Consider the following 17,878-nt stretch of genomic DNA (forward strand, 5'->3'; position numbering starts at 1 on the left):
TTTGCAACCTGTTGTGAACACATGAATGTGTTTAAATAAAGATCTGGCAGAAGCGAGAGAGGAAACACACTACCTGTCGTCCATCTCATAATTTATCTGTTTTTTTCAGAACCAGACATAATCTGTCAGCCGCCCTCTTGCTTGGGGTGTGTTACAGATTCTTGGTTCCCTGACCGGGAATCGAACCCGGGCCGCGGCGGTGAGAGCGCCGAATCCTAACCACTAGACCACCAGGGTTAAGTTACCTGTTTAGAAATTATTTGTGTTTTATTTTGTTTGTAACAGCAAATAATTTGGTGGGAGTGTAAAGGCGGATATGTAAAGCTAGCGCATATTCACGTAATATAAAATTTGTACTTTTATTGTGGTAACTTCCTGTGTGACCGGAAGTGAATGATGTAACGGTAAACAACTTGATGTGCAAAAGAGATGGAAGAAAACGGAAAACTAATGCTAACGGAGAAAAGGGAGAGAAGAATATAGTTAAATTGTACAAAAACGAATGGTTCTAGCTACAGTCGACAGGGGAACAAGGTTTGTAATGTATGTGATTTAATTTGAGCAATCTGAAATGCATAATATGTTTTATATAGTTTAATAGAAAACGGTTAGACCAGCGTAATGAGCGGTTAAGATGCTGTTACATGAATAATATGGTAATTGTTTTATTTGTTTGTCTAGCTCTTACGTTGGTTCGTTGTCTGATACACGGCAAGGAATAATAAAGGTCATTCAACAACCATCAGTTCTGGCCTTCTCAGTTCGACTGGATGCTACACTGGGTTTTCAGCATTAATAAAGAAACCTGCAACAAGGTGAGTAATGTTTGAGGTCCAAAAGAAATCAACACAGAGAAATTTTTACAGTGCTTTTCTACTCTACCTGAACATTCAAAGCGCTCTATACAGGTTGCCTCATTCACACCTGTTCATAGAAGCCCTTTTTCTGTGCTTTCTACCTAACATTCACACACATTCATACTCTGATGAATGCATCAGAGAGTGACTTGGGGTTAATGTCTTGCCCAAGGACAGTTAGCATGCAGTCTGGAGCAGCCAGGGATCGACCCAAAAACCATCTGATTAGTAGATGACCTGCTCCACCTCCTGAGCCACAGCCACCCCTTTCAGAGGTAAAGAATGATTTAGAAAGTAAGTACAGTAATTTTTTGAGGTGATTTGATTAAAAAAAAATCATTTTTGCTTCTAATTACATAATTAAGGTGTAATTACATCTTCCAACAAATTGATACATAAACGTATCATTTATCTACTAAAAATACATAGGAGCTGGCGTCATGTTGTGGAAGCTGCCATCTTGCCCCACCATCATACACTGGCTGAGATGGGCATCGCTGCGCCGCCTTTTCATGTTTTATGTAAGTGGATTTATACATTACTTTGAATTTAAAGATGTCAAATAGCTCTTTCACACTACATATGACTATTTCACATTTGTACATGTATATTTTGGTGATCTCTTTCTCAGTATGTTTTTCTTCTTATGGAAATAAGCTAATTTTAAACCAGTTAATGTTAGGCTCCAGTGTCCTCCACCATTTGACCTTAGAACTGAAGAAGCTTCTCGGATGAGAGGTGAAACGTCTTCAAGCAACTTAAAGAAGTCCAGACGCTTTTCTTTGCAAGCTCCTTTGACTACGATGACCTGGAAGACTGAGAACCTTCACAGACATATCATTCAGATTGTCTACATTGGAAAGAACTACTCCCTCTTCCGCCTTTTATAGTCATGTGTGAAATACGGCTGTATAAATGTGTGGCAGCCTGTGGCGTGCGCACTCACAACAATGGCTGAGCGTAACTGGAGTCATGTGCGCACGTATTTTACATCCACAAACAGCCCAGACGTGGTTTGCGATACATGTGGCAAGAAAGTGAGGTGTTGTGGCAACACCACTAACCTTGTCAAACACCTCAAAGTAAATCATATCACAGAATATGACGAGCTTATGTTGAGGCAAACTGAAGAGGAGGAGAAGGACGGATGCTGCTAGGGTGAGACAGACGTCTCTCAGGGAGTCCTTTAGTGCTGCAGGCAGGCAAGGTGTTCATATAGTGCACAACTTCAGGTTTTTGATTTCTATATGATGAATTCTGCATTATTAAGTGATAAGAACAAGTAATCTGATGTCCTGTAATGATTATGACGCTATAATTTGAGATACAATAAAAGAGTAAAGTTTTTGTACAAAGTATCGGAGCAGTATCGTCGATACCACCCTGAATTTTACTTGGTATGGGATCGGAAAGGAAATCAGTGGTATCACACATCACTAGTGATCAAATGTCAGGCCAAGCTGGAACTGATTCCTGTCTTCTGTAACTTCTACAACACTGTCCAATAGAGACACATGAATGAAATGCAGCGTCATTAAAAACACTGATGATCTTTATTTAAAAATGTAATACATTTACATCTGAATAAACTTTTAGGCATTACGCTGACGGAGGGATGGATGGACCATGAATGCTTTCTCATCCTTCTTGTCATGCACCATGGAAGTGTCTGAGGGGCTTTTCCACTTGGAATGGGGATACTGTGTCCACACTTCAGAGGTGGAGTTTCCAGCATCTCACCTGGGCCTCATCTGCAAACAATCAGCAGGAGGGCTTCTTAAACCAGCGCTGCCTGCTACTCCTCGCCAGTTTGTTCTGCCATCTCCAGTGGTAACTAGGCTTCCCCTCTGCTCCAGTTCTGGCGTGCTCCTTCCCTGTGTTTAACCTTGTTTTCCCTGTGTTTAGGTCTCCTCTGCCAACATACTCATCCTACCCTCAAACTCCCTTACCCGTCCAGCAACTTCTTCTCCCTCTGTTGCAGAATTCCCGTTGGATTGTTCCCATCAGGAGCCAGGTGTTCAGTCTCTCGATAGCTTTTCCTCTGGTTCCTGCTGTCTGCTGACACTCCTAGCTCGAGCCACGTTCTCCATTCCCTCTCTAAAGTCTCATAAATAGTTTAACCATGTGCATTGAATCTGCATTTGGGTCTAAGCTTTCTATGCAGGGAAGAAATCATCACAGTGACATCTATTTAATTTTCAATTCAATTTTATTTAAAGAGCGCCAAATGACAGCAACAGTCACCTGAAGGCGCTTTATATTGTAAGATATACTTACAAAGAAAACCCCAACAATCATATGACCCCCTATGAGCAAGCACTTTGGCGACAGTGGGAAGGAAAAACTCCCTTTTAACAGGAAGAAACCTCCAGCAGAACCAGGCTCAGGGAGGGGCGGCCATCTGCTGCGACCGGTTGGGGAGGGGCAAGGAAAATAGTATAAAGACATGGAACAGAGACAGAGGTTAATAACAAGTACCATTCAGTGCAGAGAGGTCTATTAAACATAGTGGGTGAAGAAGAAACACCCAGTGCATCATGGGAATCCCCCGGCAGCCTAATGCTGGGCATACACTGTGCGATTTTTGGCCCATTTTGAGCCGATTTTTCAGTCGTGCGATCGTTTTGGGGATCGTCCCGAGTTTGGCCTTGATCAAACTTCTCACCCCTGCGAGTCAATCCTACAGTTTGATCAGGAGCCGAATAACGCGACTGAAAAATCGCAGCACAGTGTATGCCCAGCTTATTGCAGCATAGAGGATTCAGGATCACCTGAGTAGGCCATCAGATTACTGAAAGGATACTGAAAAAACCCGTCGAAGTAGTCTTAGTCTTCATTGCTGCTGGTCGACTCAATTGAACACCTCTGAAGTTTGCACACAGGCAAGTATTCCTCTTCTTGCTCAAAATCCTCTCGGGAACGCTTCCTCGAGCCTCCAGTTTCATGATCAAGCTCTTCGTGCGCATCTTCAAATACTTCAGAGTCATCATCGCTCCATCTCATTCTTTTGTTTGCTCCTAAATCTTCTTCAGCCATCTCTCTAGACCTCTTCCTGGAAACACCTGGCTGAGGGTCCTCTTCTGGGATGTACTGGCGACCATCCATGCGGCCTTCAAATGCCTCCTCATTTTCAATGCCACCAACATTGAAAATGATCACAACCACATCATTGTGATCCCCGTGCTGTTCATCGTTGTCACCATTGGCATTATTGTCCCTCACATGAATATTTTGAACATCGTCGTCGCCGTCGCCATCGTCGCCGTCGCCGCCGTCATTGTCGTCATCATCGTCGTCGTCGTCACCGTCGTTGTCGTTGTCGTCGTCGTCGTCGTCGTCGTCGTCGTCGTCATCGTCGTCGTCGTCATCGTCGTCGTCGTCATCGTCTTCGTCCCCGTAAAGGTAATTGTCATATTGTGCCAGTACTGAAGCTATTAGCTCATCTAGATAGCAACAATATTCATGGAGAGCGCGATACAGTCTGTTCAGGAAGCCATTAGCAGGTTCCTGATCTCCATTTGCCAACATTCGTGGGTTAACCTGTTGGCCTGCAAGATCATTAAATCTTTTAATTAACATCCATAACTATCTGCTGAAAATCTGTTTTTCATCAATTTCAAGACTGAGTACATGTGCTTACCGTTTTGGTTATTTTGTGGTCCGTCTCCACTTGCACTCATTTTGACTACAAGGAACACAAAACAACAATGATCACTAAACCTCAACCCAGAATGTTCAGAGAATTTGCTTTTTTTGTGATGACTTTAGGCTGCGTCCAAACGTACACGGCTATGTTTGAAAACGGACGTTTTTCCTTTTTCGTTTAAAAAAAAAAAATCCAGTCCACATGTGCAGTTTTGAAAAAATATCTCCTTCCACATCTAAACACTAAAAACAAAGTGAAACGCTGTCAAGAACACGCCAAATCTTAACCGTGTAGAAATGTTGGCCAATCAGAAGTCTAGAAGCCTGGGTGGGAAAACCTCATAAAACCTTACGTACTTCTGAGAAGTTTTTGTCTTTTTCTGGAAAAGCAGCTAATTTTGTGTTACTTTCACGTGCCTTCATCGTTTCAAATGTTAATAACTAAAGACAGACTCACAACTTTGGAATGGACTAAATGCATACAGCATACATAAATGTCATTTTTTTAAATTACATTTCTTCCAAACCGACGTCAGGATTTGGGTTGGGAGAGCGTCTGTGTTGAATGTAGAATCCACGTCTGATGTAAGCGTGTAAAAACTGCAGATACTAAGATTAACAGACACAGTATGTTGTCTACATCTGCCATTGTAGAAATTGATCTCATGTAAACAATAACGTGGCCACAGCGTGACTTCAACAGCGGCGCACACTTTTGACATTGCCTGAGTAAATGTCCGTTTTCCTCGTCCACACCTGAACACAAAAACGTGCTTTTTAAAAATCTCACCTTTCAGTGACTCAATCTGCTGTTTAGGTGTGGACGAAAGGCCCAAATGCAGAGACAAAGCTGCGCTTTCAAAAATAGCCGTGTACATGTGCACGTAGGCTCAGTTTCTCAGAAATTCTAATAGTTTGTTTGAGAACAAAACTTACGTCTTCTCTATTTTCCTAAATGAACAAAATAATCTGAGAAATAATCGTGTTAAAAAGAGCTTCTGTCACTCTAAGATATGATTAAGAACATTTTCTAATTTATGTATCATTTGTCAAATATTACATCAGCTGACAAATAGTTAAGTCTTCATTTGTTTTCCTGAATAATAGATCCACATCATCCTCTCTATGATGGAAAATATAGTCTAGTCTTGCACAATGTAAAGTACATAAATACTGTCCTGGCAAGCAGGGAAATCAGGCTTTATATATTTAAGTAAATGATCTTGAGTTTATAAACTGAAATTTGAGCTTACTTTAGTTCTTGGTAGATTACACAGCAGTTAATCCTCAGGGAAACGTCCAAATGTCACTAAATAGTGGTCTGCTTTCATTCGGTTGCAGTGTCTCTTCAGTTTTGTGTTCATATGCTGATGTTTTCATTCAAACATGCTTAAATGCTGTGATGTCACTTTAGCAGCAAAGACTGCGGAATGTGCAGAGATTCTTTTGACATCAAGTTGTTTGCTCAGATTTTGATATCTTTTAAATGGAGACAAAACAAAACGCTATGGCAACAAAACAACAAGCTGTTTCCAGTGCTTAATATTTAACATGTCTTTGTTATAAATTTTATTTGTACAAATCTGTGATGTTGATGTGCACAACGTGGGATTTAGACCTCGGAGGGTTAATCAACAAATCACGAAAAATTAGGTTTAAATTTCTGTTCATGACGGTGCAGATTTCTGACATTTTGTGTACTTGAAGCATTTAACAATTTGATTGTTTTCTAATAAAAACTGTGTGAAACTCAAGTTAGAACTGTGTTTGTAAATGAACCGCCCCATGTTGTGTAGCTTTCTGGATTTTATACTTATTGGGCTACATATTAATTTACTATACAGGCTATACAGTAGATAAAATCTAACCTCACATGTTTTATGTAACTAAAGTGTTTAATCATGTGGGCTACAGACAGTAATCAAGTTATGGACTATATTGATATGAAAAACATGCATACTTAGTGCATTTGAATCATTTTAACCATATGTAACCACCTGCATGTCATGGTCCTGGGACTTCTACCTGGTTTTTTGTGTGTCTTGTATTGTTGTTGTTTGATGTCAGCTTTAGGGTCCCTCGGTTGTTCTGTTAAGATGTTGCTTATTTGATTTCCCCTCGTGACTTTACCCCCTGTGTGCCCCCTCTGTGTATCTGCCAGCCCCCATGCCTCATTTCTCCTCCTTGTGTTTTATTCCATGTTTTCCCAGCCCGCTATGTCTGTGTTCTCTTCCAATCTGGTCTGCGTCTCTGTGTGCTTCCTGTTTTACTTTGATAGTCTCCCGTCAGTGTTGTGTTACTCCTGCCGTGTCTCGTTATGATTATCAGTGTCGCCTGTGTTCCCCGTGTGCTCCCACTTCCCTCGTTAACCCTCTGTGTATTTGTGTCCACGTCTCCTACATTACCTACATAATAGAGCTATAATAAATGTTTGTTTGGGGTTTTTTTTAAGTACAGAAATCAGCTGCTAAAATAATTGTTTTGACTTTTTGGGAATGCTTTACGGTCTGTTCTGTAGGAACGCTGAATTAATATATTGACTGTCTGGCCCCTTCTGGCTATTTAATAGTTGCTGAAGGAGATTTTGTTCATCCCCAGCTAATCTCATCCATATTTATATAAAATCTAGCATACTCCACACCACACAAAGTCAGAAGCCAGTTAAAATCTGTATGTGGTACCTGAGGCGGTGCTGCACTGACCAGTTGTTTCTGGCTATTTGCTGGTTCAGCCTGCCTATCACTGCAACTCTTGGCTCTTATTGGTCAGGCTGGTGTGTGTGTGTGTGTGTGTGTGTGTGTGTGTGTGTGTGTGTGTGTGTGTGCGTATTGTAAAGACTTGATTCCCACAGTCCAAGTCAGGGTTTTAAAATGCGTTGCTGTCTCCATCCAGCATCAAAGCTGCATTGAAATTTCCTTCAATGAAATTTTGGCTCAAAGAAAAACAGTGTTGTTACTGTCAATCTCCAGTTAAAATAAAAGTGTAATTAAACCAAACGAAAGTAATGTACTAATGCTGGTCAAGACATTACCTGTAGCTGAGTGACATTTCCTCCAATTTCTGTTGGTGTCTGCAGTTTCCACTGGGGCTTAGTGTCACCTCTACTGCTACCCGACTGCACCACCATCCTCCACATTGCTATGCGTCCATTGGTGGTGCCAGCTGCTAGGATTTCTGAGTGTTGCAGAATTTTTAAAAAAGCAACGAGTTTTTTTTTTTTAACCTATGCATTTGCAAACATTCAGGAATATGGTGATGGGAAAGAAAAAGCTTCTTTTCATTTACAATTCTGTGCAAACTTTTGCCTTTGCCTGCACAGTATGAAACACAGTTGATCATCTCTCCCCTCTCATATCCCAGAGTCTCATCAAGAGACAAAACATAGTTATGTAGCACGTAGCATGTAGAGAAGTTTCTTGATGGAGCCCTCCACACTGAGAAGGACACTCGTCTTACAATACTCATCCACACTATGGACTTTACCTATATGCATAAGACATGGGATTAAAGATGAAATAAGTGGAATATCTGACAGCTCAAACCACAAAGTGTTCATATTTATTAAAGATCAGACTGGATTCTGGATCAATAGCATTATAGCTTGTTGTATTTTCCCCTTTCTGGAGACTCCCACAGGATTACTGCTTCACAGAGGCAAAATACACTTTTGATATAATTTTCAACAAGTCTGCTGGATTAATCAGACTTTCTAAAACCATGAATACTTTTCTCATACTGTTCTTCGTAACTGTTCAAAAATAAAGCAAAGTATCATCAATGCAATTTACAGAACAAACAAATAAAATAAACAGCCTTTATACATTGAGGGCTGTGACTGCAGAAGACTGCTGGCCTCAGACAAAATTATACAAGGCAATGAAAAAACAAATTGTGTCTTAAAGAAAGTATGGTCAAATGCATTGAAAATAACAAATGATTTAATTTTCCAAACTCCAACAGGAATCACAAACTCCTACCATCTGCAGTGCAGATAAAGAATCCAAGTCCCTCCTGTGGCCCCATCTTCAGAGGTGCCCCCTTCCAGCTAAACTTGTCCAGCGCACGCTCATCTCCTCTCACAGATGCTCGAGCTAGCATTGCCACATCACTATAATAAAATACAAAAAATAGTATTTGATTAAAAAAATGTCATACTCTTCCACTTGATATGGGACTTCGAAGGCTGCTTACTCTCCAGGTGTGGACGGTCTGAAGATGCAGCAAGTTAAAGGTTTCTTGTATTCATGTTTTACAAGGTGGTTTCCATGAAGTCTCCCTCTCGCATCCACCTTCCATACTGCCAAAGCTCCAGACTGTCAATAACAATAATAACAGTAATAGTTAACAGTTAATTTGCCTAGCACTTTCAAAACAGTTACAAAGTGTGTTAAAGAACACAATAAAATCTTAGTTAAAAACACAAAAGAAAAGTTCAAAGAGTTAAAACACGAAACGGTTTGTTTTCTTTTTGCATTGAGCCAGGCTGCACGGACAGCTAAGAGTGTCTGATGTGCAGAATGCAGGCAGTGACTTGGTTCATAAAAAGTGACCAAATCTGTAACAAGGCTTGTACCCATGTATCGTATACCCAAAAGGTTGTGAGGAGGAGAATGATGATTTATTTCTTTGAATTTGTTATAAGTCTGGCAGCTGAGATTTAAATGAGCTGGAGGTGAAAGATGGACTTCTGGCTGAGATCCCAGTAGAAGGAATTACAATTATTCAAACACAATGAGATAAAAGGATTTAATGGGTGTGATAAATGTGGTTGCACTCACCTGTTCACGGCACCTGATGTTAATGAGCAGAAAGGTAGGGTGAGCATGAGGCGAAACCTTCTGTTGACTGCAGCTTGAGCGCAGCTTGAATCATTTTGATGCATCTTTTGGTTTATGTATACTTCTGCACTAAGTTATGCAATAGGCCAATGTTGAAATTTGGCATAGTAAATGGTGCAGTTATTTGTGCAGTCTGTGCATTTGTTTAATGGTTTGAGCCCGTGTGCCGATTTGTACAGTGGACAGTTGTATGTGGAATAAAAGTAGCAAATAGTACAGAGGTGTATCTCATGTGTTTACTGTTGCACGTCATCTGTGTCCTCATGTTTAGCCTGCCGCGGCCGTTGGTTGGAGGAGCCGCAATAGTTTGGAAAGGAAGGAAGCAGTAAGGTCAGTTTCCATTCTGGGTTTTCAGCATTAATAAAGAAACCTGCAACAAGGTGAGTAATGTTTGAGGTCCAAAAGAAATCAACACAGAGAAATTTTTACAGTGCTCTTCTACTCTACCTGAACATTCAAAGCGCTCTATACAGGTTGCCTCATTCACACCTGTTCATAGAAGCCCTTTTTCTGTGCTTTCTACCTAACATTCACACACATTCATACTCTGATGAATGCATCAGAGAGTGACTTGGGGTTAATGTCTTGCCCAAGGACAGTTAGCATGCAGTCTGGAGCAGCCAGGGATCGATCCAAAAACCATCTGATTAGTAGATGACCTGCTCCACCTCCTGAGCCACAGCCACCCCTTTCAGAGGTAAAGAATGATTTAGAAAGTAAGTACAGTAATTTTTTGAGGTGATTTGATTTAAAAAAATCATTTTTGCTTCTAATTACATAATTAAGGTGTAATTACATCTTCCAACAAATTGATACATAAACGTATCATTTATCTACTAAAAATACATAGGAGCTGGCGTCATGTTGTGGAAGCTGCCATCTTGCCCCACCATCATACACTGGCTGAGATGGGCATCGCTGCGCCGCCTTTTCATGTTTTATGTAAGTGGATTTATACATTACTTTGAATTTAAAGATGTCAAATAGCTCTTTCACACTACATATGACTATTTCACATTTGTACATGTATATTTTGGTGATCTCTTTCTCAGTATGTTTTTCTTCTTATGGAAATAAGCTAATTTTAAACCAGTTAATGTTAGGCTCCAGTGTCCTAAGAAATCACACCTTTCCCCTGATAAACAAATTGATTGGATTCTCTCATTGTGTGGGAATTGATTATCAATTACAACTTCAATGAGCCACTTCAAAGAAAGTTTCACCCGCGTGGGCAGCAACAGAAAGTCCAGATGTGGAAACAGAAGGTTTCCACATTAAAATATCGATATTTGAATCATTTTGGGGTAAATTGTAGTTTTTCATTAACAGGAACACAGTGGAAAGAAACTATCATTCAGATTGTCTACATTGGAAAGAACTACTCCCTCTTCCGCCTTTTATAGTCATGTGTGAAATACGGCTGTATAAATGTGTGGCAGCCTGTGGCGTGCGCACTCACAACAATGGCTGAGCGTAACTGGAGTCATGTGCGCACGTATTTTACATCCACAAACAGCCCAGACGTGGTTTGCGATACATGTGGCAAGAAAGTGAGGTGTTGTGGCAACACCACTAACCTTGTCAAACACCTCAAAGTAAATCATATCACAGAATATGACGAGCTTATGTTGAGGCAAACTGAAGAGGAGGAGAAGGACGGGTGCTGCTAGGGTGAGACAGACGTCTCTCAGGGAGTCCTTTAGTGCTGCAGGCAGGCAAGGTGTTCACATAGTGCACAACTTCAGGTTTTTGATTTCTATATGATGAATTCTGCATTATTAAGTGATAAGAACAAGTAATCTGATGTCCTGTAATGATTATGACGCTATAATTTGAGATACAATAAAAGAGTAAAGTTTTTGTACAAAGTATCGGAGCAGTATCGTCGATACCACCCTGAATTTTACTTGGTATGGGATCGGAAAGGAAATCAGTGGTATCACACATCACTAGTGATCAAATGTCAGGCCAAGCTGGAACTGATTCCTGTCTTCTGTAACTTCTACAACACTGTCCAATAGAGACACATGAATGAACTGCAGCGTCATTAAAAACACTGATGATCTTTATTTAAAAATGTAATACATTTACATCTGAATAAACTTTTAGGCATTACGCTGACGGAGGGATGGATGGACCATGAATGCTTTCTCATCCTTCTTGTCATGCACCATGGAAGTGTCTGAGGGGCTTTTCCACTTGGAATGGGGATACTGTGTCCACACTTCAGAGGTGGAGTTTCCAGCATCTCACCTGGGCCTCATCTGCAAACAATCAGCAGGAGGGCTTCTTAAACCAGCGCTGCCTGCTACTCCTCGCCAGTTTGTTCTGCCATCTCCAGTGGTAACTAGGCTTCCCCTCTGCTCCAGTTCTGGCGTGCTCCTTCCCTGTGTTTAACCTTGTTTTCCCTGTGTTTAGGTCTCCTCTGCCAACGTACTCATCCTACCCTCAAACTCCCTTACCCGTCCAGCAACTTCTTCTCCCTCTGTTGCAGAATTCCCGTTGGATTGTTCCCATCAGGAGCCAGGTGTTCAGTCTCTCGATAGCTTTTCCTCTGGTTCCTGCTGTCTGCTGACACTCCTAGCTCGAGCCACGTTCTCCATTCCCTCTCTAAAGTCTCATAAATAGTTTAACCATGTGCATTGAATCTGCATTTGGGTCTAAGCTTTCTATGCAGGGAAGAAATCATCACAGTGACATCTATTTAATTTTCAATTCAATTTTATTTAAAGAGCGCCAAATGACAGCAACAGTCACCTGAAGGCGCTTTATATTGTAAGATATACTTACAAAGAAAACCCCAACAATCATATGACCCCCTATGAGCAAGCACTTTGGCGACAGTGGGAAGGAAAAACTCCCTTTTAACAGGAAGAAACCTCCAGCAGAACCAGGCTCAGGGAGGGGCGGCCATCTGCTGCGACCGGTTGGGGAGGGGCAAGGAAAATAGTATAAAGACATGGAACAGAGACAGAGGTTAATAACAAGTACCATTCAGTGCAGAGAGGTCTATTAAACATAGTGGGTGAAGAAGAAACACCCAGTGCATCATGGGAATCCCCCGGCAGCCTAATGCTGGGCATACACTGTGCGATTTTTGGCCCATTTTGAGCCGATTTTTCAGTCGTGCGATCGTTTTGGGGATCGTCCCGAGTTTGGCCTTGATCAAACTTCTCACCCCTGCGAGTCAATCCTACAGTTTGATCAGGAGCCGAATAACGCGACTGAAAAATCGCAGCACAGTGTATGCCCAGCTTATTGCAGCATAGAGGATTCAGGATCACCTGAGTAGGCCATCAGATTACTGAAAGGATACTGAAAAAACCCGTCGAAGTAGTCTTAGTCTTCATTGCTGCTGGTCGACTCAATTGAACACCTCTGAAGTTTGCACACAGGCAAGTATTCCTCTTCTTGCTCAAAATCCTCTCGGGAACGCTTCCTCGAGCCTCCAGTTTCGTGTTCAAGCTCTTCGTGCGCATCTTCAAATACTTCAGAGTCATCATCGCTCCATCTCATTCTTTTGTTTGCTCCTAAATCTTCTTCATCCCTCTCTCTAGACCTCTTCCTGGAAACACCTGGCTGAGGGTCCTCTTCTGGGATGTACTGGCGACCATCCATGCGGCCTTCAAATGCCTCCTCATTTTCAATGCCACCAACATTGAAAATGATCACAACCACATCATTGTGATCCCCGTGCTGTTCATCGTTGTCACCATTGGCATTATTGTCCCTCACATGAATATTTTGAACATCGTTGTCGTCGTCGTCGTCGTCGTCGTCGTCGTCATCGTCATCGTTGCCGTCGCCGTCGCCGCCGTCATCGTCGTCGTCGTCATCGTTGTCGCCGTCATCGTCGTCGCCGTCATCGTCGTTGTCGTCGTCATCGTCGTCGTCGTCGTCATCGTCGTCGTCGTCGTCGTCATCGTCTTCGTCCCCATAAAGGTAATTGTCATATTGTGCCAGTACTGAAGCTATTAGCTCATGTAGAAAGCAACAACAATCACAGAGAGCGAGATACAGATCGTTCAGGAAGCCATTAGCAGGTTCCTGATCTCCATTTGCCAACATTCGTGGGTTAACCTGTTGGCCTGCAAGATCATTAAATCTTTTAATTAACATCCATAACTATCTGCTGAAAATCTGTTTTTCATCAATTTCAAGACTGAGTACATGTGCTTACCGTTTTGGTTATTTTGTGGTCCGTCTCCACTTGCACTCATTTTGACTACAAGGAACACAAAACAACAATGATCACTAAACCTCAACCCAGAATGTTCAGAGAATTTGCTTTTTTTGTGATGACTTTAGGCTGCGTCCAAACGTACACGGCTATGTTTGAAAACGGACGTTTTTCCTTTTTCGTTTAAAAAAAAAAAATCCAGTCCACATGTGCAGTTTTGAAAAAATATCTCCTTCCACATCTAAACACTAAAAACAAAGTGAAACGCTGTCAAGAACACGCCAAATCTTAACCGTGTAGAAATGTTGGCCAATCAGAAGTCTAGAAGCCTGGGTGGGAAAACCTCATAAAACCTTACGTACTTCTGAGAAGTTTTTGTCTTTTTCTGGAAAAGCAGCTAATTTTGTGTTACTTTCACGTGCCTTCATCGTTTCAAATGTTAATAACTAAAGACAGACTCACAACTTTGGAATGGACTAAATGCATACAGCATACATAAATGTCATTTTTTTAAATTACATTTCTTCCAAACCGACGTCAGGATTTGGGTTGGGAGAGCGTCTGTGTTGAATGTAGAATCCACGTCTGATGTAAGCGTGTAAAAACTGCAGATACTAAGATTAACAGACACAGTATGTTGTCTACATCTGCCATTGTAGAAATTGATCTCATGTAAACAATAACGTGGCCACAGCGTGACTTCAACAGCGGCGCACACTTTTGACATTGCCTGAGTAAATGTCCGTTTTCCTCGTCCACACCTGAACACAAAAACGTGCTTTTTAAAAATCTCACCTTTCAGTGACTCAATCTGCTGTTTAGGTGTGGACGAAAGGCCCAAATGCAGAGACAAAGCTGCGCTTTCAAAAATAGCCGTGTACATGTGCACGTAGGCTCAGTTTCTCAGAAATTCTAATAGTTTGTTTGAGAACAAAACTTACGTCTTCTCTATTTTCCTAAATGAACAAAATAATCTGAGAAATAATCGTGTTAAAAAGAGCTTCTGTCACTCTAAGATATGATTAAGAACATTTTCTAATTTATGTATCATTTGTCAAATATTACATCAGCTGACAAATAGTTAAGTCTTCATTTGTTTTCCTGAATAATAGATCCACATCATCCTCTCTATGATGGAAAATATAGTCTAGTCTTGCACAATGTAAAGTACATAAATACTGTCCTGGCAAGCAGGGAAATCAGGCTTTATATATTTAAGTAAATGATCTTGAGTTTATAAACTGAAATTTGAGCTTACTTTAGTTCTTGGTAGATTACACAGCAGTTAATCCTCAGGGAAACGTCCAAATGTCACTAAATAGTGGTCTGCTTTCATTCGGTTGCAGTGTCTCTTCAGTTTTGTGTTCATATGCTGATGTTTTCATTCAAACATGCTTAAATGCTGTGATGTCACTTTAGCAGCAAAGACTGCGGAATGTGCAGAGATTCTTTTGACATCAAGTTGTTTGCTCAGATTTTGATATCTTTTAAATGGAGACAAAACAAAACGCTATGGCAACAAAACAACAAGCTGTTTCCAGTGCTTAATATTTAACATGTCTTTGTTATAAATTTTATTTGTACAAATCTGTGATGTTGATGTGCACAACGTGGGATTTAGACCTCGGAGGGTTAATCAACAAATCACGAAAAATTAGGTTTAAATTTCTGTTCATGACGGTGCAGATTTCTGACATTTTGTGTACTTGAAGCATTTAACAATTTGATTGTTTTCTAATAAAAACTGTGTGAAACTCAAGTTAGAACTGTGTTTGTAAATGAACCGCCCCATGTTGTGTAGCTTTCTGGATTTTATACTTATTGGGCTACATATTAATTTACTATACAGGCTATACAGTAGATAAAATCTAACCTCACATGTTTTATGTAACTAAAGTGTTTAATCATGTGGGCTACAGACAGTAATCAAGTTATGGACTATATTGATATGAAAAACATGCATACTTAGTGCATTTGAATCATTTTAACCATATGTAACCACCTGCATGTCATGGTCCTGGGACTTCTACCTGGTTTTTTGTGTGTCTTGTATTGTTGTTGTTTGATGTCAGCTTTAGGGTCCCTCGGTTGTTCTGTTAAGATGTTGCTTATTTGATTTCCCCTCGTGACTTTACCCCCTGTGTGCCCCCTCTGTGTATCTGCCAGCCCCCATGCCTCGTTTCTCCTCCTTGTGTTTTATTCCATGTTTTCCCAGCCCGCTATGTCTGTGTTCTCTTCCAATCTGGTCTGCGTCTCTGTGTGCTTCCTGTTTTACTTTGATAGTCTCCCGTCAGTGTTGTGTTACTCCTGCCGTGTCTCGTTATGATTATCAGTGTCGCCTGTGTTCCCCGTGTGCTCCCACTTCCCTCGTTAACCCTCTGTGTATTTGTGTCCACGTCTCCTACATTACCTACATAATAGAGCTATAATAAATGTTTGTTTGGGGTTTTTTTTAAGTACAGAAATCAGCTGCTAAAATAATTGTTTTGACTTTTTGGGAATGCTTTACGGTCTGTTCTGTAGGAACGCTGAATTAATATATTGACTGTCTGGCCCCTTCTGGCTATTTAATAGTTGCTGAAGGAGATTTTGTTCATCCCCAGCTAATCTCATCCATATTTATATAAAATCTAGCATACTCCACACCACACAAAGTCAGAAGCCAGTTAAAATCTGTATGTGGTACCTGAGGCGGTGCTGCACTGACCAGTTGTTTCTGGCTATTTGCTGGTTCAGCCTGCCTATCACTGCAACTCTTGGCTCTTATTGGTCAGGCTGGTGTGTGTGTGTGTGTGTGTGTGTGTGTGTGTGTGTGTGTGTGTGTGTGTGTGTGTGTGCGTATTGTAAAGACTTGATTCCCACAGTCCAAGTCAGGGTTTTAAAATGCGTTGCTGTCTCCATCCAGCATCAAAGCTGCATTGAAATTTCCTTCAATGAAATTTTGGCTCAAAGAAAAACAGTGTTGTTACTGTCAATCTCCAGTTAAAATAAAAGTGTAATTAAACCAAACGAAAGTAATGTACTAATGCTGGTCAAGACATTACCTGTAGCTGAGTGACATTTCCTCCAATTTCTGTTGGTGTCTGCAGTTTCCACTGGGGCTTAGTGTCACCTCTACTGCTACCCGACTGCACCACCATCCTCCACATTGCTATGCGTCCATTGGTGGTGCCAGCTGCTAGGATTTCTGAGTGTTGCAGAATTTTTAAAAAAGCAACGAGTTTTTTTTTTTTAACCTATGCATTTGCAAACATTCAGGAATATGGTGATGGGAAAGAAAAAGCTTCTTTTCATTTACAATTCTGTGCAAACTTTTGCCTTTGCCTGCACAGTATGAAACACAGTTGATCATCTCTCCCCTCTCATATCCCAGAGTCTCATCAAGAGACAAAACATAGTTATGTAGCACGTAGCATGTAGAGAAGTTTCTTGATGGAGCCCTCCACACTGAGAAGGACACTCGTCTTACAATACTCATCCACACTATGGACTTTACCTATATGCATAAGACATGGGATTAAAGATGAAATAAGTGGAATATCTGACAGCTCAAACCACAAAGTGTTCATATTTATTAAAGATCAGACTGGATTCTGGATCAATAGCATTATAGCTTGTTGTATTTTCCCCTTTCTGGAGACTCCCACAGGATTACTGCTTCACAGAGGCAAAATACACTTTTGATATAATTTTCAACAAGTCTGCTGGATTAATCAGACTTTCTAAAACCATGAATACTTTTCTCATACTGTTCTTCGTAACTGTTCAAAAATAAAGCAAAGTATCATCAATGCAATTTACAGAACAAACAAATAAAATAAACAGCCTTTATACATTGAGGGCTGTGACTGCAGAAGACTGCTGGCCTCAGACAAAATTATACAAGGCAATGAAAAAACAAATTGTGTCTTAAAGAAAGTATGGTCAAATGCATTGAAAATAACAAATGATTTAATTTTCCAAACTCCAACAGGAATCACAAACTCCTACCATCTGCAGTGCAGATAAAGAATCCAAGTCCCTCCTGTGGCCCCATCTTCAGAGGTGCCCCCTTCCAGCTAAACTTGTCCAGCGCACGCTCATCTCCTCTCACAGATGCTCGAGCTAGCATTGCCACATCACTATAATAAAATACAAAAAATAGTATTTGATTAAAAAAATGTCATACTCTTCCACTTGATATGGGACTTCGAAGGCTGCTTACTCTCCAGGTGTGGACGGTCTGAAGATGCAGCAAGTTAAAGGTTTCTTGTATTCATGTTTTACAAGGTGGTTTCCATGAAGTCTCCCTCTCGCATCCACCTTCCATACTGCCAAAGCTCCAGACTGTCAATAACAATAATAACAGTAATAGTTAA

General features: G+C 40.9%; 2 protein-coding genes and 2 long non-coding RNA genes across 25 annotated transcripts; 2 read left to right on the top strand and 2 right to left on the bottom strand.

Annotated features, from left to right (window-relative positions):
* Positions 1 to 313: 313 nt before the first annotated feature.
* LOC309712835 lies at positions 314 to 2,959 on the top strand. 5 transcript variants are annotated; one of them, XR_014278393.1, is made up of 6 exons: positions 331 to 543; positions 682 to 815; positions 1,030 to 1,132; positions 1,287 to 1,378; positions 2,454 to 2,687; positions 2,763 to 2,959. It is a non-coding gene; the product is annotated as an uncharacterized lncRNA (long non-coding RNA). The 5 variants fall into 5 exon arrangements; XR_014278389.1 differs by having other exon boundaries at positions 314 to 543; positions 1,030 to 1,151; positions 2,454 to 2,959; XR_014278390.1 differs by having other exon boundaries at positions 314 to 543; positions 2,454 to 2,959.
* Positions 2,960 to 3,047: 88 nt separating this feature from the next.
* Positions 3,048 to 8,836, bottom strand: LOC309712832 (uncharacterized protein). Of its 9 annotated transcripts, XM_082543974.1 has the most exons (5): positions 8,694 to 8,836; positions 8,480 to 8,610; positions 7,534 to 7,985; positions 4,498 to 4,542; positions 3,048 to 4,405 (listed from the first exon to the last, which is right to left on the bottom strand). In XM_082543974.1, exons 4-5 carry the CDS (start codon positions 4,535 to 4,537, stop codon positions 3,684 to 3,686), a joined length of 762 nt encoding a protein of 253 aa, XP_082400100.1. In that variant the 5' UTR covers positions 4,538 to 4,542; positions 7,534 to 7,985; positions 8,480 to 8,610; positions 8,694 to 8,836; the 3' UTR covers positions 3,048 to 3,683. The 9 variants fall into 9 exon arrangements, with proteins under 9 accessions (XP_082400100.1, XP_082400104.1, XP_082400105.1 ...); XM_082543978.1 differs by lacking the exons at positions 8,480 to 8,610; positions 8,694 to 8,836 and having other exon boundaries at positions 7,534 to 8,455; XM_082543979.1 differs by lacking the exons at positions 7,534 to 7,985; positions 8,480 to 8,610; positions 8,694 to 8,836 and adding an exon at positions 6,528 to 7,496.
* Positions 8,837 to 9,023: 187 nt separating this feature from the next.
* LOC309712839 lies at positions 9,024 to 11,952 on the top strand. 4 transcript variants are annotated; one of them, XR_014278404.1, is made up of 4 exons: positions 9,024 to 9,720; positions 9,935 to 10,037; positions 10,191 to 10,282; positions 11,450 to 11,952. It is a non-coding gene; the product is annotated as an uncharacterized lncRNA (long non-coding RNA). The 4 variants fall into 4 exon arrangements; XR_014278406.1 differs by having other exon boundaries at positions 9,024 to 9,670; XR_014278407.1 differs by having other exon boundaries at positions 9,599 to 9,720; positions 9,935 to 10,056.
* Positions 11,953 to 12,043: 91 nt separating this feature from the next.
* Positions 12,044 to 17,855, bottom strand: LOC309712831 (uncharacterized protein). 7 transcript variants are annotated; one of them, XM_082543965.1, is made up of 5 exons: positions 17,725 to 17,855; positions 17,511 to 17,641; positions 16,565 to 17,016; positions 13,521 to 13,565; positions 12,044 to 13,428 (listed from the first exon to the last, which is right to left on the bottom strand). In XM_082543965.1, the coding sequence occupies exons 4-5, from the start codon at positions 13,558 to 13,560 to the stop codon at positions 12,680 to 12,682; spliced, it is 789 nt and encodes a 262-aa protein (XP_082400091.1). In that variant the 5' UTR covers positions 13,561 to 13,565; positions 16,565 to 17,016; positions 17,511 to 17,641; positions 17,725 to 17,855; the 3' UTR covers positions 12,044 to 12,679. The 7 variants fall into 7 exon arrangements, with proteins under 7 accessions (XP_082400091.1, XP_082400095.1, XP_082400096.1 ...); XM_082543969.1 differs by lacking the exons at positions 17,511 to 17,641; positions 17,725 to 17,855 and having other exon boundaries at positions 16,565 to 17,479; XM_082543970.1 differs by lacking the exons at positions 16,565 to 17,016; positions 17,511 to 17,641; positions 17,725 to 17,855 and adding an exon at positions 15,551 to 15,956.
* Between the last annotated feature and the right edge of the window lie 23 nt (positions 17,856 to 17,878).

This window comes from Aulonocara stuartgranti (genome assembly GCF_965226115.1).
Source record: "Aulonocara stuartgranti genome assembly, chromosome: 8".
Classification (NCBI taxonomy): Eukaryota; Metazoa; Chordata; class Actinopteri; order Cichliformes; family Cichlidae; genus Aulonocara; species Aulonocara stuartgranti.

Bases quoted from the DNA above. Each gene is read 5' to 3' on its own strand.
- LOC309712831 (XM_082543965.1), bottom strand. From the start codon at position 13,560: ATGAGTGCAAGTGGAGACGGACCACAAAATAACCAAAACG. The intron at 13,429-13,520 runs GTAAGCACATGT...ATGATCTTGCAG, and splicing joins ACCACAAAATAACCAAAACG to GCCAACAGGTTAACCCACGA.
- LOC309712832 (XM_082543974.1), bottom strand. From the start codon at position 4,537: ATGAGTGCAAGTGGAGACGGACCACAAAATAACCAAAACG. The intron at 4,406-4,497 runs GTAAGCACATGT...ATGATCTTGCAG, and splicing joins ACCACAAAATAACCAAAACG to GCCAACAGGTTAACCCACGA.